The sequence below is a fragment of the Sciurus vulgaris genome (genome assembly GCF_902686455.1).
Source record: "Sciurus vulgaris genome assembly, chromosome: 5".
NCBI classification, from domain to species: domain Eukaryota; kingdom Metazoa; phylum Chordata; class Mammalia; order Rodentia; family Sciuridae; genus Sciurus; species Sciurus vulgaris.
The window spans coordinates 70082791-70105585 of record NC_136465.1 but is presented as its reverse complement, the minus strand read 5'-3'; the positions used below and the strand labels follow the sequence as shown (position 1 = coordinate 70105585).

Genomic DNA, 22795 nt, shown 5'->3' with positions numbered 1-22795 from the left:
GCCACAATCTTCCACCATGATATTCAACCTCACCTTGAGTCCTGAGGAATGGAACCAGCTGTCTGTGGATGGAGGCCTCTGAAACCATGAGCCCCCAAATAAATTTTTCCTCCTCTACAGTTGTTCTGGTTGGATCCTTTTCTCACAGTGGTGAAAAACCTGACTAAAACAATTAGTGATCTTCAGTATCTGTGTATGTGCTTCTGGACCATTTGTATATCTTCTTTGGAAAAATGTTCAAGCCTTTGCCCATTTTTTAAAATTTATTTATTTATTTATTTTTTAAATATTTTTTTAGATGTTGATAGAACTTTATTCATTTATTTATATGTGGTGCTGAGAATTGAACCCAGTGCTTCACACATGCGAAGCAAGTGCTCTACCACTGAGCCACAACTCCAGTCCCAAGACTTTGCCCATTTTTAAATTGATTTGTTTTCATATTGTTGAATTGTAGTTTTTTACATATCATAGATATAAACCTGTTATCAGATATATGATTTATAGATATTTTCTCCCATTGCAGAGTTGCCTTTCTGTTCTGTTGATAATGTTCTTTGACACACAGGATTTTTAATTTTGTTATTCCTATATTCATCTAGTTTTACTTTTGTTGCCTGTGATTTTGGTGTCATATCCAGGAAACATTGCCAAAGTTAATGTCATGCAACCCTCCTACCATATTTTCTTCAAAGAGTTTTATAGTTTCAGCTTTAACTTTTAGCTGCATTGTGGGTTTAGTTTGATATATGCTATAAGGCAAGGATCATTTGCATATGAACACCTCTGTCATTTTAAAAGTACTATTTACTTCATAAATCTTACTACTGCTTTTTAATCAAGGGTGATCAAATTAATATATCCAACTTTTACCTCTTTCCTGCATTCTAGACCCCCATTTTCAAATACCACTGAAAACCTCATGAAGGCACTATGAACATGGTAGCCTGAAAATTCAGTGTGGCTAATTTTATCTGTGGAAATGATGTGTCCTACACCCACCATAGAGTGACTTAATGAGCAGAAGTAGTACATCGACACACACATGGACACAGTAATAAAAATAACTAGGTTTCAGAGAAATGTTATTAGGGTACATCTTTTTTTGTTCTAATTGGTTATATATGACAGTGGAATGCATTCTGACACATCATTCTCATTCATTAGAGTACACTTTGAACTGCTAATGAGGAAAGGCACATGGGGTCTTGGGGACAGGAGCAAGGTCTTTAGACAGGTATTTTCTCTTATGGACAGACACATTTCATGGGACTTTCCCAGTACCTAGGTAACATGTCTCATTCAAATTACTATGGCTTCCTTGTTATGACTATGCTAAGCAATCGTTCAGGTCACACACACAAAAAATGAGCTTTTGCTAACTGGAAATAGCTTCTTTATGATGAATCCATTGCATGAATGCAAATTTAGCAATTTGCAGTGAGTCTGAGACTTTTTACTGAGATAATTTAGCTTCTGGATTGATATTCAGGTAATATTTGAATGAATGTGTACCAAGGTTAGGCTAGACCCCAAGAAAAGATGGCTTTCAGAGGTCTTAGTGCTGCCTGAAACATGGATGTTTCCTCTCCTTGCCCCCAATAATGTTCATCTATCGAACCATAAATATCTCAACAGTAGAATATTTATGTTTGCCTTTTTTATTTTCTACTTTCTTTAAAATTTTTGGTTCTTTTTAGTTATACATGACAGTAGAATGCATTTGATGTAATTATACAAGCATAGAATATGTCTTATTCTAATTAGGACCCCATTCTTGTGGATGTACATGATGGTGGGATTCACTGTGGTGTAGTCATATACGTACATAGGAAAATTATGTAAGATTCATTCCACTGTCTTTCCTCTTCCTCTTCCCTTCCCTTCACTTCATTCCCCTTTGTCTAATCTATTGCATTTCTATTCTTCCCCTCCTCCCTAATGTTTGCCTTTGAGATGTACTATTACTCTTGAATTCATTATATTTGCCCTTTCAGTTGCCAGAAGGACAGTCAGGAACAATTTATTACTATTATTAGCTTTTATTCATTTATTATTAGATTTATATTATAGCTGTATCCAAAAGACCTAAGAAAACATAAGAAAAAGCATAGGCAGCTAAACAAAATCCAGTTCATGAAATATTAGCCACAACTAACATTATTGAGCTTTTGTAATGTGGCATGCAATGTTTTAAGTGCTTTATAGGATTTCTCATTTTACCTCACAAGAACACTTTAAGGTAGGTCCTATCTGTCATGTCCATTTTATAAGACAGAATCTCAGAGGGCTTAAAGTCACCCAGCTGATTTAATAATGTGGGGATCTGAACTCCGGCAGTGTGATTTTATGCATGTACTTAACATTAGCAAGAAATAAAGGTGCAAACACAAAGTAAAAGAAATGCTGGCCAATGAATACTAAAAAAACTGCACAGAATTTAGCTTTGAGATTACTAGTAGTAAATACAAAGACATAATGGGTTTAAATAGCTCTGTGGATCTACAGAAAGCAGCTTTATACACTAGTAGAATAACTTTTCTTCCTAGTCATGAGTTCCAAAGGGGTTTGTTGAGGCGGTCTTTGAATTAATTCAACAAATTTCATCTGAGACTGTTTAGTAAGAAATTCACTGGTGGTCCCCATAGGGCTAGCTTCTGATTTTACATTTGAGTTGAAGCCCAGGATCTAATGTTAGGAATATGACTCTCTTACTATAAAAGCTTCTGAGGTAGGAGTGAGGGGAGCATAGAAGGATCAATCCAGGTTTACAGCCTAGTATTAATTGCCTTAATCCTCTCTATTCCTGTTGTCATTCTTATTTTGCATTACTGGGAATGGAATCCATGGCCTTGGGCATGCTTGGCAAGATCCACATCCCTGGTCCTCTGTTACCACTCTTGAAGTTCAAGTCCCTATGGCACTGTATGGTTTACCACACAACCCAATTTGTCTGCCTGCTTCTGATCTCTTTCCCTGCAAAATCATCCTTCACACAACTTCTGGCTTAATGTTTCTAAGCCATTTTGTCATTCAATTCCTTTGTTCAAAACCCTTGAGTAGCAAATTGCTTACAATATGAAGTATAATTTTTTTTAAAAAAATATTTTAGTTGTAGATGGACAAAATACCTTTGTTTATTTTTATGTGGTGCTGAGGATGGAGCCCAGTGCCTCACAGGTGCTAGGCAAGCACTCTTATCACTGAGCCACAACCCCAGCCCAAATTCTAAACTTTTTAGCTTGCTGTTTAGAACCTCCTACAACCAATCCGACTGACCTTCATGTCCTAATCACCTTCTATTTCTCCAATGGTTGTTCTTAAACTGGAGAGATGGGGAGATTTGAAGCAAAAGGGTAAAACCTAGTGTTTATTTTTCAGTGTAAATGAACAGTTACTTCAAAAAATTCTTATGCTGAAACAACAAATATGGATGAAATGTAATATTTCCATGATTTTTAAAGTTTTAAACTTTAAAGACCTTTTCAGGGTTTTCTTGAGCCATATTTCATGACCACAAAGAGTATAAGTTCCTTGCCCTCTCCTAACTCTTTCAGGGGGTGGTAACTGGAAGCAGACAGCAAAAACTGACCCTGACATAACCTTTTGAAAATTCCCACGTCCAAGCTTTTACACAGCTTGGAACACTGGCTTCTTTCCTCAAAAACCTTTCCTCCAGGTCCCAGCAATTCTTCCTGATATCCCTGCCCTGTCGGGAAGTCAGTTCAATTTCCAAAATCATCCCCTGGAACTCTAGCACAAAATACTCCCTGTTATAATTTTAAGAAAAATCTAGCCCAATTTCCCATTGAAAAAAGGAGAAACTTCAGGGACGTGAAGGGACGTGTCTTGTCGTAATTTGAAGGTGAGCCCTCTGAGAACAGGGTTGTGCTGTAGCTTCTTCCGCCTGGCGGTGCCAGGCATGGAGTAGAACAATTCCGGGGAACTGTCATTTACAGAGCGCGTTCACTTAGACTCATCTCTTCAGGCTGAAGATGCCGCACAGCTCTGTGGAGGTGGCAGGGCAGGGTTCCTCCCTTTTTGAGGCAAAATAACGAAACTCCAGTCATGGTGTGGACTGACAAGAGCCGGGACCAGAATGCAGGTTTCAGATTCTCGAGGGCAGCGCCTCGACCTTGGGGTGTTCAGTAAAATATAGGCCAGTTTGATCAAGCCAGGGACTGCCCAGCGCCAGGTACTTTTCAACCAAACACGCCGGCACCGGTCGGAAAAGCAGGGAGGCGGGCACTGAACCAGTGGTTGTGGTCTGAATTCCAGACCAGACCACTCCTCTCCTGGCCAGCGTTGGCGGACGTTGCGGAACGTTGGCCGACGTTGACAGTCGTTGGTGCAGAGGCGGGGCGATTCAAATGAGCTACCGGCCGCCGTGAGTCCTCGCGGGTCCGACCTGTTCCCGCGGTGACAGGCGGCGAGCGCAGCAGAGGACCAAAGGGACTCGAGAAAGTGCCGCCCCTGGAGACGCGCGCGTGGGACTGGCTTGGCAGTAGGACTTCTGTCTGTATTGTTTCAGTTATTCCGCATCAATTCTGGGGAGGCAGAGGTGAGGGCTGGGATATCTTTACTATTTCGGACATCGTATTTCTTTTCTTTTTCTTTCATTTTTTTCACCTCTTTTTTTCTTTTCTTTTTTTTCTTTTTTGAACTCAGGAATGCCTTAGCACTAAGCTATATCTTTTCCCCCCCCCCCCCCCCCTTTTTTTTTCCTGGTGCTTTTAATTTTTTTCTTTTGAGACAGTTTCATTAAGTTGCTTGAACTGGTGATCCTCCTGCCTCAGTCTCTGGAATCCTTGAGATTACAGACCCGCACCACAGAGTCTAGCCAGACAACGCATTCATCTGAGTTTTCAGCATGCATTTCTAACAAATCAGTACTTTAAAAAGTACATAATCACATCTAACAAATTATTTAAATCTTAATATCTGTGCATATCCAATAAATATTCAGCTGCCTCTTAAGACATTGTCTTAGAAACGTCCCTTCATAGTTTTTTTTTTTATCTGAATCAGCATAGTGACTAGGTTCAACTCTGCATTTCTTTATAATCACCCATTTTTTGCCCCCCTTTACAAGCTTCGTTTACAAAACTGGGTTACTTTTCCTATGCACTTTCCTATCTAGTGAATTTGGCTGAGTGCTTGTTTGTGATGTTTATTTTTTTTTCCAGTTTAACTTGTAACAGTTGATTTCACATAAACTGGTAGACCCAGAGGATTGATAGTTCCTGGGTGGTGCTTTGTGGCTTCTATTTCATTGCATCTAGACCCTGGGAAATTTCACTTGTAGTATATTCATGTTATCACTTTGACCCTGATAATAAAGTTCCATTAGCCTTTTACCTAATGGTTTCACTATTCATTGATGTTCAGTGTTAGATCCATAATTTCATTGAGGTTGAAACTGGTGATTTGATGACTTGCTCATTCCTTTTCCATTTACTAGCTAGAATTAAGTTGAGAACTTTTTTCAGTAATTATTTGGTTACTCTGTAACTTGTACAGGAAAGGTAGGAAAAAAGCATGATGTTTCCATTTATCAATTTACAAAGTAAGGATCTGGTATACTAGTAATCAATAATGGTGAAAAATGAGTAATATTCCATGGTATGGATGTATCACAGTTTGTCTAGCTGTTCACTTATTGAAGGGCATTTTGGTGATTTAGCTTTTGGCTATAACAAATAAAACTGCTATGCACGTTTGTTTTGCAGATTGCCTCCAGGCAAGGACAGTGGTCAAGGGGGTAGTATTGGTAAAAGAGTGTGCACCTCTGGGGTCCCACATATGTACCAGGCCATAGGAATGGACCAGAAGCAGGAAGATAAACCCCTTTTCCTGTACTTTCCCTCCAGTCCCCTCTACTAATAAAGGCTACCACTGTGTTAACTGGCAAATAAGAGATGTTCCAAAGTTTACTTTCAGGATTATGAAGTGAAGCATTGAAGGGCTTAAACATAGGGCCTCAGGTATGCAAAGCACATGCTTTACCACTGAGCTACATCTTTAGCTCTGAGATAGAGCAGTCTGAATTTGTATGAGTCTAATAACTTTAAATGTATAAAGCATAAAATTAACAGAACAAAAAATAGAAATTGGTAAACCCATACTACAAATAGAGATTTTAACTCCTCTTTCAAATAAAATAAAGTATAAATATATATATTTGAAAGGTATAACTAGCAAAATTGATAAAATGACAATATGTATTCTTCTCTAGCACACAAATATAAAAATGAATAATACACTGGGCACTAAGGCCAATCTCTATGGATTTTGAACAACTAAATTTATATAGAACACATTCTCTGTCTGCAATGTAGTTAGCTAGAAATCTGTGCTTTGCATACCTGAGTTCTTGTTTTTGAGCACTAGCACTAAATAAGGAGAAGGAGAAGGAGAAAAGGAAGGAGAAATTAATATGCTTTTTGGTGAATTAAATGTGAAATGTCCTTTGTAATGCTCTTTGCCTGCAGATCTATTTTATTTTCTGTTAAGCTACCTATGCTAGCTTCTTTTTTCTCCTCCTCCTCTTTTTTTTTCTGAGGATCAAACCCAGGGCCTCATGCATGCTAGGTAAGTGCTGTACCACTAGGCTACATTCCCAGTCCTATAGCAGCTTTCCTTTGATTAGTGTTTATATAGTATATTTTTGCTTTTGTATCCTTTTGCTTGCAAATAGCACATGGCAAGTTTTCTTTTTTATTGCTAGGAATTGAATCCAGGGCCTTGCCCATGCTGGATGAGTACTCTATTTCTGAGTTACATACCCATTCCTGTTTTCTTTTTAATGCAGTCTGCCAACAATCCTTTTCTTTTTACTTGGCATATTTACTCAATTTACATTGAATGTAGATGGTAATATTTGAATATGCTTGTACTATCTTTTTAAAAAAATTTTAAAAAATTTTGGTACTGGGGATTGACCCCAGGGGCACTTTACCACTGCTTTATATCCCCAGTCCTTTTATACTTTTTATTTTGAGACGGGATCTCTCTAAGTTGCTGAGGATCTTGTTGAGTTGCTGAGGTTGGCCTCAACTTGCGATCCTTCTTCCTTAGTTCCTAGAGTCATTGGGATTACAGGCATGTACACCACTCCTGGAACATCTTCCATCTTTTAAAAGCATTTTCTCAATGTCCCACTTGTTCTCTGTCCCTAATTTCTCTTTTCTGTCTTTATTCTTTGAATTGAGTTGTTTTTAAACAATTCAGTTTCTCCCTTTTTTTTGGTGGCTTTACATTCTTCATACTTTTTCAGCCATTACTGTGGAGTACCAAATACTTCCTACAGTTTCCTTACTTCCTCCTGGCATGTCTTGTTGCCCTTTACAAACTAGTCATCAGTATGGTTGCTATTCCTTTGTTAGGTGATTTGTATTTCATTCTCATGGCTTCAGGATTTTTCTTTTTACTTCTGATTTCTTAAGTTTTGCTAAAGCATGGGTTTATCTTTAGAGAATACCATTGTTGAACTTTAAATGAGAAGATTCTGGTCTTTTTTCACTTCTGGAAGTTCTCAATTACTTTTAGATACTGCCTTCCCTCCATTCTTGTAGAACTCCTCTATCTTCCACATCTGTTCATTGTTCTTTTATGAATAGTTATTGTGTTTCTCTGCTTTGTATAATGGATGAATTCCTCAGAACCATTTTCCAATTTGGTTATTCTCTCTTTAACTGTTTCCAATCTTAATTATATTCTGTTAAGATTTAAAATGTTAATGCCTACTTTTTTAATTTCTAAATTTTATCATCAGTTCCTTATCACATCCTATTTTTATTTTATAATATCTTAAATATTATTTAATAATATTTTATAATATCTTGCTCTTTTTTTAAAATTTATTTTTATTGTAAACAAATGGTATACATGTTGTTTCTGTTTGTACATGGAGTAACAGCATACCATTTGTGTAATCACACATTTACATAGGGTAATGGTGTTTGAATCACTCTGTTATTTTTTCCTCCCCCCACCCCTCCCACCCTTATTTTCCCTGTATACAGTCCCTCCTTCCTCCATTCTTGCCCCCCTCCCACCCTCCATTATGTGTCATCATCCTCTTATCAGTGAGATCATTCGCCTTTTGGATTTTTGAGATTGGCTTATCTCACTTAGCATGATATTCTCCAATTTCATCCATTTGCCTGCAAATGCCATAATTTTTTATTCTTTATGGCTGAGTAATATTCCATTGTGTGTATGTGTATATATATCACAGTTTCTTTATCCATTCATCAATTGAAGGATATCTAGGTTGGTTCCACAATCTGGCTATTGTGAATTGAGCAGCTGTGAACATTGATGTGGCTGTATCTCTGTAGTATGTTGATTTTAAGTGCTTTTGAGTATAGGCTGAGGAGTGGGATAGCTGGGTCAAATGGTGGGTCCATTCCAACTTTTCTAAGGAATCTCCACACTGCTTTCCAGAGTGGCTGCACTAATTTGCATCCCCATCAGCAAAGTATGAGTGTACCTTTTCCTCCACATCCTCTCCAACACCTATTGTTGCTTGTATGAAATAGCATTTTTTGTGTCTCTTTTACTTCCCCTCCCTCTCCTCCTTTGTGCTTAATCCTCTTTTATGGTTGTTTTGTGGTGGTATTACCTGCATCCCTACAACATGATCTGTTTTAAAATGTTTTAAAATGGCAATGAATACTACTGGGTATGGTGGCACATACTGTGGTCCCAGTGACAGGCAGGAGTACTGTCATTTCTAGGCCAGCCTTAACAACCTTAGCAAGACCCTCACCTATACCCTAGTTACTATAGTACATATATTGTTTCACATAATGCTCATAACAACTCTGTGAAGTAGGTAAAACTACAATATAATGATGATGATGATGATGATGATGATGATGACCACAAAGATGACCACATGCACTTTATAAATGAGTAAAGTAAGGCATGGCAAAGTTAAGTAATGTCTTTTTTTTTTTTTTTTGCATTTCCACACAGACTTTATTCATATGACTTAATTTCCATGAGATTTTTTTCTGTAGAGAAGCAAATATTATTTAAAAAAATATTTTATACCAATTAAAGTTTCTTCTTCAATTGTGGCCCTCAGTTTTAAATTTTACAAATATGGTAAAAGGCTACTTCACATTTTTTACATGTATTATATTTTTTAAAATCAGTGTAGACTGTGCTACAATCATAGAAGTTTTTCTCCACCATGGGTTTATAAATGCAGATATTAGGAGGTTATCTCAAACAGATGATGTTCCTACAGTTTATCTCCTATCAGTTCTCTCATGCTGTCTAACATTATAAGATTGAATGGTGCCATTGATGTGGTTTCTCTTGACTGAGCATTGGATTGTGTTTTCTAAGGTTAAGGTATTAAAATAGGCTTTCCCACATAGATGATAATCCAATGGTTTCTATCCAAAGTGAGTCATCTTCCATTTCTTAATAGTAGAGTGATGGTTGAGGACTGTGTCACACAGGTGGCAGGCATATTATTTTGCTCCAGTGCATGTTTTCTCATGAAATCTAAGGCCAGATGATCGACTGAAGGCTTTCCCACAAAGATGACATTCATATGGCTTCTCTCCAGTATGTGTTCTCTCATGCTGTTTCATGCCAGAGTACCGACGGAAGGCTTTCCTACACAGATGACATTTGTATGGTTTCTCTCCAGTATGTGTTCTTTCATGCTGCCTCAGGCCAGAGCACCTACTGAAGGCTTTCCCACACAGATAGCATTTGAATGGTTTTTCTCCAGTATGTGTTCTTTTATGTTGTGTAAGGCCAGATGATCGACTGAAGGCTTTCCCACATTCGTGGCATTCATGTGGTTTCTCACCAGTGTGGATTCTCTTATGTAGTCTAAGGTAGCATGATTGACTGAAGAATTTCCCACACAAGTGGCATTGATATGGCTTCTCTTCAGAGTGAGTGTTCTGATGACTTCTTAGGTAAACTGATTTACTGAAGGATCTCCCACACAGATGGCAATTGTATAGTTTCTCTCCAGTGTGTGTTCTCTGATGAAATCTAAGGTTAGATAAATCAGTGAAGACTTTCCCACACAAATCACATAGGTATGGTTTCTCTTCAGTGTGGATATTCTCATGTATTTCAAGTAGGTTGACTCACCAAAGGCTTTCCCAAGGTTACTCTTCTTGCATTTTCTAGGCTTTATACAATTCATATGCCCTTTCTAATATGCATGAAATTCACCTGATATGTTGCTGCAAATTTCCTTGTTTCCACTAAGGTACAAATTGTCACCAAGGGATCGTTCACAATGTTTCTTAACCCAGTGCTCCATTGCTGGGTGACTAAATAAATGTTGACTCCAAGCAGAGTTGTAGTTTAAATCATCTCCTAAATTATTCCATTCAAAAGAATCTTCTTGGATATGAGAGTTCATTGATATGATGATTGGCATGTCCTTCCTGCCAGTAAGTGGGTTATACACACTTTTACATTTTTGGTGTATATTTTCCCTACCTGGACTTTGGCATGGAGGAAACTCTGTTCCTGCTACCCTCCACAGAATTTCTCCTTCCTTCAAATGCAAAGTCATATCGGATTTACAAAATAGATACCCAACTGATACTAGATGACTGATGATTTCCAGCATCACTGATCTGTGCAGCTTTTTCTGAAGTTTGTCCAGTATGGCCCACTCTTCTTGGGTGAATCTTACAGTTACATCTTCAATGGTAATGGATTCCAGTGGATACATGGCCATTAATTTTGCTTCCTGCAATCTTCCTCTGTTTAATCACTTATATGAAGTCCAAATAATTCTCAGGCCTTGGGTCTAGCCAAGAGGTGGTCTTTTTCTTATGGTTTATTTAGTAAATTTCTCCATCCTGAGTCATGGCTTGTTCCCATCCATCAAGAAGAGGACCTGAGGGTGTGTTCATCAAATTCTGCTGCACTATGAAGATCCATGAGGGCTCAGATGAAAGTAATGTCTTTAATAAAGACAAATGAAGCATTTAAATAAATAAATTATCCTTAATAGTAGTAAATGGAGACCCAACTTATCAATTTGCTAAGTTATTTTCTTTCTGAATAATAGTAACCTAAGACTCAGGTTAATGTAACTGTAATTATATATAAACTGTAGTTTATATAATTATAACTTTTAGTTCTGTGGTTAAACACCCACCACCCTTAAAACTCACTGATCTCCTTAAAAGGCATGCATGACCTTAGGGGAAATGATGTGATACAACAGACTGGAATAAATTCAGAAAGTTGATACCTACCAACACATATCCCATTATTTTTGATTCTTATGTTAATTTTTATTATACTTATTTCATGGATGAAGAAGTAGAGGTTGCTGGTGTTAAAAATTGCTTAATATGTCATATTATGACAGAGTTGGAATCAGGAGTAAAACTTATGTCTTCTTATTCTTTAATGTCATTTTTTGTGTATTTTCTCCATACTATGTTGAAATACTTCCAAGGAAATACCAACCCCAACATGAAATAAACAGTTCCCTTCCTTGCCCTTTTTATTGTCTATAGAGATATTTACAGTTATGTTAGCTACCGCTGAAAGGGACTTGGAATGGAATATCTCAGGAAGGAACATCAGGAAATTTATGGAAGCCCTCCAAGTTGCTGGTGAGGTGAGGATGTCTTAGATACCTTCCTGGCTCCAGGTGGGACCACCTCCATCAAGGTAGCTGGTTGGGCACATAACCACTATACCAGGAGAATAGGGAGAATTTCTGTTCAGCAGAATGCTACATGGTCCAGTACAGTCACAGCTCTAGATCTGGTTTCCATGTCCCTGGTCTGACCCACACTTTCTCCACACAAACCCTGGCCCAACTTTAATTCACTCACTAGGTTCACTCTTCCTGTTCCTTTCTCTACTAGGTATTGTTATTCTTTTACTATTTCTACCCTTCAACATTATTTCTTCTTGAGTCCCGTCTTTCCTACAGGTGTCAGCAGATAATGTCTTAGAAACCCTCAAGTTACTAGAAGCCAAAATCTTAAATAATAAGATGTCAACTGCATTGTGCCAGAAGGTGACAGATACCATCATCACCTACCTGAAGATGTTGGTGAGGAGCCTATGCCTCTATGACAGGGGAAAGGAAAGATCTGATCCCTGGAGTTCTCTTTTGGTGGCTTATGGCATTTGGAGGCTAAGTGAGACCTGGAATACAAGTAACTCAAGTTTCTAAAAAGTTTATTTGAGCCCATGTCTTGTATCCTAGCACATATCTAGAACTGTGATCTAGGTAGTTTGAATATATAGCAATGGAGTGAAGGGATAGACAGGAGAAGTGAGATGGAAATGGGGAAGGGTTTGGGCTATTGACCTTGAAGTATGATCTTGTCCTCAGATTGTGACCTAAACCTCCTTCTGGGATGCTTTACACAGTCATATTTGTTACTGAAACTCAACTAATCATTTTAGGCTGTTTACTAACTAACCTATTTATAGCTGCCCAACTGTCTGCTAGCCCTTTTAGACTAAACTTTCATGTTGTTTACGGATCTATCGATTCACATTCATACTTTTGTATTTACTTTTATGATCCTGGGTTAATCCGTTGTCTTATTTTCTGAGTTAACTATCTACCTATGAGGTGTCCTCCTTTCAGGTAACCTGCCTTCCCCTGGCACACTTGTCTTCTGACCTAGACCTCAGATTTGTCAGGGATTTTCCAAAGTTGTTGGTTCTGTTCACTTTTATTGGTTCACTTACTGCCGCAGGGAAAGCTCTGTACTCTGGAAACCCCAGTCCCTACCCCACCATAGAGACAGAGACAGAGACACAGACAGAGACTGTGCAGACTTAAGAACATCACTAGAAGGATGCGTATTGGCTGAGGTGGGAGGTTGTAGGTGAGTTTCTGCCCTCTTGATAGAATTGGTTATTGACAAAAGCTGATTCTCAGAAACCTGAGGAATGTGTCTTGGTTGTTAGCCTTGGCACAGTTAGTTTTTCTTTCTTTCCAGAAGCCACATGGAGAACTGGAGGAGAGGTGTACTGCAGTCTTAATGGCTCTGGGGTCCCACTGCCCAGGAATGATCATTGTGAAGCTGTGGGACAGATCCGATCTGCATAGCCTTCCCCCGAGGAGCCTCTTGGTGGCAGTGGGGAAACTTAACCTCTACCACGGTATGGATCCCTGTGATGGAGGAGTTAGTTTGATTAGAAGGCAGGACATTGGGGTGTGGGGTACTGTTGTTTGGACCTGAGACTGTCTTCATCCCCCTAGTTCTTCTCACTGAACAGCTCCATCTGGGTCAGGCTGAGGCTGTATGCAGGGGAGGACAGGGACAAACCAACATCTCAGTAGGGTTATGGGAACATAGGAGAGTGTTTCTGGAGACCAGGAATGGCATAGAATGAAAGATGTTAAGGCCTGGGAGCCTGTGGGGCTGGGGAAGAGGCTTAGGAACAAAGAATGGAGTGAGTAGGAAGAGTAGAAAGTCCCCATTTGACAGTGGGAGTGGGGAGGTCATGAGGAATGCTTTGTATAGGAAAAACTGGTTTTGAATTTGATTAAAATCTCATAAGGTAATAGTGCCGTAGTAGGATGAGGGAAGAGAATCACCATAGAGTACAGTCTCCATCTCTGTGGCTCAGTAGCCAGTGGTGACTCTTACCCATTCCACTCCAACCTCAATAAAAAAATCACCAAGCAGGTGACACCTGCCCTTTATTTACCACTTGTATCTGAAGTCAAATACTGGGGGAAGTCAGCATTTCTTATGGGTACTGGCTTCAAAATGATAAGGCATGTGGGTTGGACTACCAGAAATCTCAGAAGACTTGGCAATGAAAACTGGAGATGTGCATTCTGATCTAATCCAGGCACATGCCTCATATTGACCTCAGACAACCCAGCTCTTTGTTGTTCAAGTTTCCTTGAAAGGGTGTGTTAGCAGGCTGTGTGGCATTATCTTGGATATATGTGCTGTAATATCAGCCATTATTAAGCTTTACCTTTCCTGTGAGTTTCCTTTGAGTTCTCTGTAACCACATCAGAAACTATAGTTCTGTCTCACAGTGGAAGAAACTTAAGTCCAGATAAATTGTATCTAGTTCTAGGTTTCCTGGACTCTTTGGATGTAGGCCTAGGGGCAGAATTCAGACCTTATGGCCCCTAACTTATGTTTTCTAAACTACATTTGGAAGGCTCACCTCCCTAGGATAGGCTCATCTCTCCTTATCCCTCCCAGGTACAGCCACCTACATTGGTGCTACGTGGAATTATATCCTACGCCTGCTGAGGATGGCTGAGGAGGAGGAGGACATGTTGGCCATGTGTCATGGTGAGGCTCAGATTTCCCTGGGGAAGGCTTTTGTTAGAGTCAGGATAGGAGGAAATAAGGGCAGGAAAAGGCCAGATAGTGTGGATCCAAGTAGTCTGGGGAAAGGACAGAAAATGGTGGGACTAGGACAGGATATGAGCAAATGCTTGCTATCCCCTGGTTGGGGACAAGAGCCAAACTTGATAGGAATGCTGTGGGTGAGTAAGAGCATCATCAATTTCCTTGTTGCTTCTGTGTGAACCAGCTGTAGTTGGAAGGAAAGATAATTGGTGAGGCAGTGAATGGGTTGGTGTTTGCTGCACAGGATCCCGGTGACCCTTTTAGGGTTGGGTATAGGAGGACTATATCCTTTTGTGGGAAATGAAAGTTCAATGGGCAGCTCAAGTTCTGTGCTCCTTTCATAGTGCTCAGCAGATTGGTTGTCAGTGCCCGGAAGCATCTGGAACTGGGCTCTAAGGACAATGAAGAGATGGACATAACCCCTGAGACAGCGTCCATCAAGGCCTGCCACACCCTTCGGGTTCTGTTCAACCGCTGGCCCCTGAAGAACATGAAGAAGGTGAGAGTGGGGATAGTTGGATTTGTGTTGATGGGCTGAAGGATTGATGCTGAAGCCCAAGCAGTGACATTAAGGAGCAGTGTCTGTCCCCCAAGAGGAGGGTGATGGTTTTCCTATTTCCTCTTCCTATTGTCCAGAAAAGGGAACAGTCAAAAAACACTCTACTGTCCATCCATTTTTTATTAATGTTGTAATTGTTACTTGCATTTACTGAATACCCTCAGTTTGCCAGTCACTTTGCTAGGCTCTGGGAAGACAAAGATGAATGAGGCAAAGCCACTGAGGACTTGTCCTATCTTCATCCTTGAACTGAGGCCAGCTTATTCATCTCCTTGTTCACAGGTGGCAGAGCAGGTACTGGTGATAACAGGCCATCTATTCTTCCTCATGTCACCAAACAAACTCAAGAACCAAGTGAACTGGTTAACTCAACGGTTAATGACTTTGTTGTCAGGAAACTTGAAGCCTTTCTATATTTCCCAGGTAACTGCATTGTGGACGAGAAGGAAATGTATTGAGTAGTGAATTTGGGCTTGGTAGAGCATGGCCCACAGGCTAAATCCAGGCTGAAGCCTGTTTTTGAAAATAAGGTTTTACTGGAACTTAGCTGTGCCCACTTATTATTTATTTATTTATTTATTTTACATATTGTCCATTGCTGTCTCTCTGTTAAAACAGCAGAGTTGAGTGGTTGGTTACAGAGACCCTATGGCAAATGTAGTGTGAAATATTTCTTGGGTCTGGGGGCTTGGATCAATGATAGAGTGCTTGCCTACCATGCACGAGTCCCTGGGTTTCATCCCTAGGATCATAAAAGGAAAATAATAAGACTATAAGAAAATATTTAAAAAAATACACAGATATTGCTTATCTGACCCTTTCCAGAGAAAATTTGCTGCCCTCTGTGTTAATGCTTTCCACATTTATTGAGACACTACTATATATACCAGGCTGTGCAAATGGAGGTGATAAATCACCTTCTGTGGGGAAAAGGAACTATGAGAACTACAATTTAGGTGATGAATGCTACAATTAGAGGTTCTATATAAAGATAGGACTGTATTAAGACCTTTTGGAGCATGGAGAAGAAGGGAATAGTTTTGCATGCAGGAATTTAAGGAAGGCTTCTCAGAAGAGATGACATTTGAATTGCACCTTGAAGAAGGTAGATAGATCAAATAAGGAGATTGAACCAGCAGTAAAATCTCCCATCAAAGAAAATCTCAGGACCTGATGGCTTCTCTGCTGAGTTCTACCAAACATTTAAAGAACTAATACCAAGCATTCTCTGATGTTCTCTCGCAAAAGAAAGTCAAAGGAGGGGGAATACTTCCAAAATATGATGTCACTATTACCTTGATACTAAAGCCAGGCAAGGATGTTACAAGAAAAGAAAGTTACAGGCCAAATCCCTGATAGTCAGAGCTACAGAAACTCTACAAAATACTTGCAAATCACTTTCAACAACATGTTAAAAGGATCATTCATCATTCTCAGGGATGCAGGGATGGTTCTACATTTATAAATAGTATGCAGCACATGTTAACAAAATGAAGAACAAAAACCTCTATGATCACCTCAATAGATGCAGAAAAAGCATGTGACAAAATTGAATGTTCTTACGTGATTAAAAACCCTCAATAAATAAGGTATAGAAGGAATATACATAAAGACCATATACGACAAAGTTCACAGTTACTATCATTCCATGGTGAAAAGTTAAAAGTTTTTTTCTAAGGTGCATGCCTGTGTTCATTGTAGCATTATTCATAGTAGTAAAGATATGGGATCAACCTATGTGTCCATCAGCAGATGAGTAGATATAGAAAATGTACATATACACAATGGAATATTTTCAACTTTGGAAAAAGGAAATCCTGCCATTTGTGACAAAATGGATAAACCAGGAAGACATTAGGTAAAGTAAATCAGACATAGAAAGATAAATACCACATGATGTCACGTGGAATCTAAAGAAATTGAACTTATACAGAGTAAAATAGTGGTTATCAGGGATAATCTGGGAGATACTGGTCAAAGGCCAGTATGTCATTTAGACAGGAGGAACAAGTTCAAAGAGATTATTGCATGACATGGTGATCATATATACATAGGTATGATAATAGTAATGTATTCCTGAAACAGCAGAGTGGATTTTAAGTGTTTTCTCCAGAAAAAAATAAGCATATTATACATATGTTAATTAGCTCAAATTAGGACTTCCCCAAGCAGCCCAGCCCCCTCCGGCGGGAAGCGCCTCTCTAGGCTAGCTTCTCGGAGCAGACTGCCCAGTGAGAGCCTTTTGACGCAGAGCCAGCCACAAGTCCCCAAGCCAGCGGACACCTCCGACCTGCAAGCAGCTTCTGGGACCAGGGCTGGGCAGCCAGAGACCTCTCCAGGCAGCCTTGCCCCCCTCCAGCTGCAGGCTTTTTCCACGGGGTGATCCAAGATGGCGGACTAGAGGGTGACTGCATCTCCAGTCGCTCCAGAACCCAGGATTCAAGAAGGGGAGGCACTGAGAGACTCGGACTAAAATAGAACCACGGGGTGAGTCTCCCTCACCCAGTGAAGCTCAGCTTGGAGGCAGGCCTGGATTCGAGCAGCTTATTAGAGTAGGACAGGGCAGATAGAGTCTCCCCCAGGCAGCTCTGAGCACTCTGGTGGTGGGCTCCTCCCACAGGGCCAGGTTCTCCAGCCTCGCGGAGCAGGCCCCCCAGTGAGAGCCTTTCTGCACAGAAGCAGCCCGGCCAGCTCTGGCCTGCCCCGCTGCCAGCTCCGGCCCGCCCGCAGGTTGCTTCAGAGACCAGCACAGGGCGCCAGGGACTTCCCCAAGCAGCCCAGTCCCCTCCAGCGGGAAGCGCCTTTCTAGGCTAGCTTCTCGGGGCAGACCACCCAGTGAGAGCCTGTCTACGCAGAGCCAGCTACAAGTCCCCAAGCCAGTGGAGACCTCTGACCTGCAAGCAGCCTCTGGGACCAGGGCTGGCAGCAAGAGACCTCTCCAGGTCTCCCTCCCTGGAACCAGTAGCGGGCTAGGGGCAGCGTTCTTTGGAAGCACTACATTATCAAGTTAATCCAAGACTTCAGGCTACTGAAGGCTGGTAGGTGATACACTGGAAATCTACGGGGACACTATAAGCCAATAGAGGAAATCTACAATATCAGAGTCCCACTGACATCTGACCAATATGAGAAAACAAGGGAAGAAAATGTCCGAAACAAACCTAGATACTATATCAATAAAACCCAATGACAGCACAGCAGAAGAAATGTCAGAAAGGGAGTTCAGAATGTACATAATTAAAACAATCAGGGAAGCAAACGAGGAGATGAAAGAACAAATGCAGACATTAAATGAACGCACCAATCAACAGTTAAAAGAGCAAATACGGGAAGCAAAAGAGCATTTCAATAAAGAGATAGAGATACTGAAAAAAAACCAAACAGAAATCCTTGAAATGAAGGAAACAATAAATCAAGTAAAAAACTCCATAGAAAGCATAACCAATAGGATAGAACACCTGGAAGACAGAACCTCAGATATTGAAGACAAAATATTTAATCTTGAAAACAAGGTTGACCAAACAGAAAAGGTGGTAAGAAATCATGAACAGAATCTACAAGAATTATGGGATATCATGAAGAGGCCAAATTTAAGAATTATTGGGATTGATGAAGGCTTAGAGAAACAAACCAAAGGAATGAACAATCTATTCAATGAAATAATATCAGAAAATTTCCCAAATCTGAAGAATGAAATGGAAATCCAAGTACAAGAGGCTGATAGGACTCCAAATAACAAAATTACAACAGACCCACACCAAGGCACATTATTATGAAAATACCTAACATACACAATAAAGACAGAATTTTAAAGGCCGCGAGAGAAAAGAATCAGATTACATTCAGGGGGAAACCAACAAGAATATCAGCAGATTTTTCAATCCAGACCCTAAAAGCTAGAAGGGCCTGGAACAACATTTACCAAGCCCTGAAAGAAAATGGATGCCAACCAAGAATTTTATACCCAGCAAAACTTACTTTCAGATTTGACGATGAGATAAGATCCTTCCATGATAAACAAAAGCTAAAGGAATTTACAAAAAGAAAACCAGCATTACAGAACATTCTCAGCAAAATATTCCATGAGTAAGAGATGAAAAACAACAATGTAAATCAGCAACGGGAGGAACTAGCCTAAAGGAATAGCCAAATAAAGGAGAAACCAAATCATGTCAAAAAACAAAAATTTGCAGGCAAATGGATGAGATTGGAGAATGTCATGCTAAGTGAGATGAGCCAATCTCAAAAAACCAAAGGACGAATGATATCGTTAATAAGTGGAGGATGACACATAATGGGGGGGAGGGAAGGGTTAGTGTTAGGGTTAGAGTTAGGGTTTGGGAGGGGGGCAAGTATGGAGGCAGGAAGTACTGTATAGAGGGTAAAGAGGGGTGGGAGGGGTGGGGGGAAGGGAAAAAATAACAGAATGAATCAAACAACATTACTTTATGTAAATTTATGATTACACAAATGGTATGCCTTTACGCCATGTACAAACAGAGAAACAACATGTATCCCATTTGTTTACAATAAAAAAAACAACAACAACAAAAAAAACAAAAATGAGTCCAATGACTAGGAATACAAATCATATCACAATAATAACCATGAATGTTAATGGCCTGAACTCATCAATCAAAAGACATAGACTGGCAGATTGGATTAAAAAGAAAAATCCAACAATATGCTGCCTGCAAGAGACTCATCTCGTAGAAAGAGATACCCATAGACTAAAGGTGAAAGGATGGGGAAAAAACATACCATGCACACGGACACAGCAAAAAAGCTGGAGTATCCATCCTCATTTCAGATAATGTGGACTTCAAGCCAAAACTAGTCAGAATGGATAAAGAAGGCCACTACATACTGCTTAAGGGAAGCATAAATCAGCAAGACATAACAATCATAAATATCTATGCCCCGAACATTGGCTTATCCATGTACGTCAAACAAATCCTTGTCAATTCCAGAAATCAAATAGACCACAACACAATAATACTAGGTGATTTGAACATACCTCTCTCACCGCTGGATAGATCGTCCAAACAAAAATTGAATAAAGAAACCATAGATCTCAACAACACAATCAACAATTTAGACTTAACCGACTTCTATAGAATATACCATCCAACAAAGAACGAATACACTTTCTTCTCAGCAGCACCTCTTTTGTGAGATGAGTTTGGGAGGCTTCCCTCCTCTTCTATTTTATGGAATACTTTGAGAAGTATTGGAATGAGCTCTTCTTTAAAGGTTTTGTAGAACTCGGCTGAGAACCCATCTGGTCCCGGACTCTTCTTTGTTGGTAGGCTTTTGATGACCTCTTCTATTTCATTGCTTGAAATTGATTTATTTGTGTATGTCCTCCTCGTTCAGTTTAGGTAATTCATATGTCTCTAGAAACTTGTTGATGTCTTCGAGGTTTTCTGTTTTGTTGGAGTATAGATTTTCAAAATAGCTTCTAATTATGTATTCTTCTCTAAAATAGACCATGTTTTATGCCACAAAGCTGCTGTTAGCAAATACAAGAAGATAGAGATACTACCTTGTACTCTATCAGATCATAATGGACTGAAATTAGAAATAAATGACAGAATAAAAAACAGAAACTTCTGCAATACTTGGGGAATGGATAACAGAAGACATCAGGAGGGAAATTAAAAAATTCTTAGAAGTAAATGAGAAAAAAGACACATCATATCAAAATCTCTGGGATACTATGAAAGCAGTACTGAGAGGAAGATTTATTTCATGGGGCACATTCAACAAAAGAAGTAGAAATCAACAAATAAACGACTTAACATTACAGCTCAAAGCCCTAGAAAAAGAAGAGCAGACCAATACCAAAAGTAGTAGAAGACAGGAAATAGTTAAAATCAGAGCCGAAATCAATGAAATTGAAACAAAAATAAAACAATCGGAAAAATTAACAAAATAAGTAGTTGGTTCTTTGAAAAAATAAACAAAATTGATAAACCCTTAGCCACACTAACAAAGAGAAAGAGGGAGAAAACTCAAATTACTAAAATTCGGAATGAACAAGAAAATATCACAACAGACACGAGTGAAATACAAAACATAATTAGAAGCTATTTTGAAAATCTATACTCCAACAAAACAGAAAACCTCGAAGACATCAACAAGTTTCTAGAGACATATGAATTACCTAAACTGAACGAGGAGGACATACACAAATAAATCAATTTCAAGCAATGAAATAGAAGAGGTCATCAAAAACCTACCAACAAAGAAAAGTCCGGGACCAGATGGGTTCTCAGCCGAGTTCTACAAAACCTTTAAAGAAGAGCTCATTCCAATATTTCTCAAAGTATTCCATAAAATAGAAGAGGAGGGAAGCCTCCCAAACTCATCTCACAAAAGAGGTGAAAGACCTCTACAATGAGAACTACAGAACACTAAAGAAAGAAATTAAAGAAAACTTTAGAAGATGGAAAGATCTCCCATGTTCATGGATAGGAAGAATTAATATTGTCAAAATGGCCATACTACCAAAAGTGCTATATAGATTCAATGCAATTCCAATTAAAATCCCAATGATGTACCTTACAGAAATAGAGCAAGCAATTATGAAATTCATCTGGAAGAATAAGAAACCCAGAATAGCTAAAACAATCCTCAGTAGAATGAGTGAAGCAGGGGGTATCGCAATACCAGATCTTCAACTCTATTACAAAGCAATAGTAACAAAAACAGTATGGTATTGGTACCAAAATAGAAAGGTAGATCAATGGTACAGAATAGAGGACACGGACACAAACCCAAATAAATACAATTTTCTCATACTAGACAAAGGTGCCAAAAATATGCAATGGAGAAAAGATAGCCTTTTCAACAAATGGTGCTGGGAAAACTGGAAAACCATATGCAACAGAATGAAATTAAACCCATATCTCTCACCATGCACAAAACTCAACTCAAAATGGATCAAGGACCTCGGAATCAGACCAGAGACCCTGCATCTTATAGAAGAAAAAGTAGGTCCAAACCTTCAACTTGTTGGCTTAGGATCAGACTTCCTTAACAGGACTCCCATAGCACAAGAAATAAAAGCAAGAATCAACAACTGGGATAGATTCAAACTAAAAAGCTTTCTCTCAGCAAAGGAAACTATCAGTAATGTGAAGAGAGAGCCTACAGAGTGGGAGAATATCTTTGCCACTCATACTTCAGATAGAGCGCTAATATGTAGAATCTATAAAGAACTCAAAAAACTCTATACCAAGAATACAAATAATCCAATCAACAAATGGGCTAAGGAAATGAACAGACACTTCACAGAAGATGTACAAGCAATCAACAGATATATGAAAAAATGTTCAACATCTTTAGTAAGAAGAGAAATGCAAATCAAAACTACCCTAAGATTTCATCTCACCCCAATTAGAATGGCGATTATCAAGAACGTAAGCAACAATAGGTGTTGGTGAGGATGTAGGGAAAAAGGTACACTCATACATTGCTGGTGGGTTTGCACATTAGTGCAGCCACTCTGGAAAGCAGTGTGGAGATTCCTCAGAAAGCTTGGAATGGAACCACCATTTGACCCAGCTATCCCACTCCTTGGCCTATACCCAAAGGACTTAAAATCAGCATACTACAGAGATACAGCCACATCAATGTTCATAGCTGCTCAATTCACCATAGCCAGAGTGTGGAACCAACCTCGATGCCCTTCAGTTGATGAATGGATAAAGAAAATGTGGTATATATATATACAATGGAATATTACTCCGCCATGAAGAATGATAAAATTATGGCATTTGCAGGCAAATGGATGAAATTGGACTATATCATGCTAAGTGAGATAAGCCAATCTTCAAAAAACTAAAGGACGAATGATCTCGCTGATAAGCGGATG

At 39.3% G+C, this 22795-nt stretch overlaps 1 protein-coding gene across 1 annotated transcript in view; it reads left to right on the top strand.

The window, feature by feature from the left end:
• LOC306661359 (maestro heat-like repeat-containing protein family member 1) overlaps positions 1-22795 on the top strand; it is a 172649-nt gene that overhangs the window by 68472 nt on the left and 81382 nt on the right. The window contains exons 5-10 of the mRNA XM_079140303.1: positions 11523-11626; positions 11948-12070; positions 12975-13137; positions 14205-14297; positions 14702-14856; positions 15199-15339. Coding sequence (XP_078996429.1) covers positions 11523-11626; positions 11948-12070; positions 12975-13137; positions 14205-14297; positions 14702-14856; positions 15199-15339 — 779 coding nt within the window. The remainder of the gene's footprint in view (positions 1-11522; positions 11627-11947; positions 12071-12974; positions 13138-14204; positions 14298-14701; positions 14857-15198; positions 15340-22795) is intronic.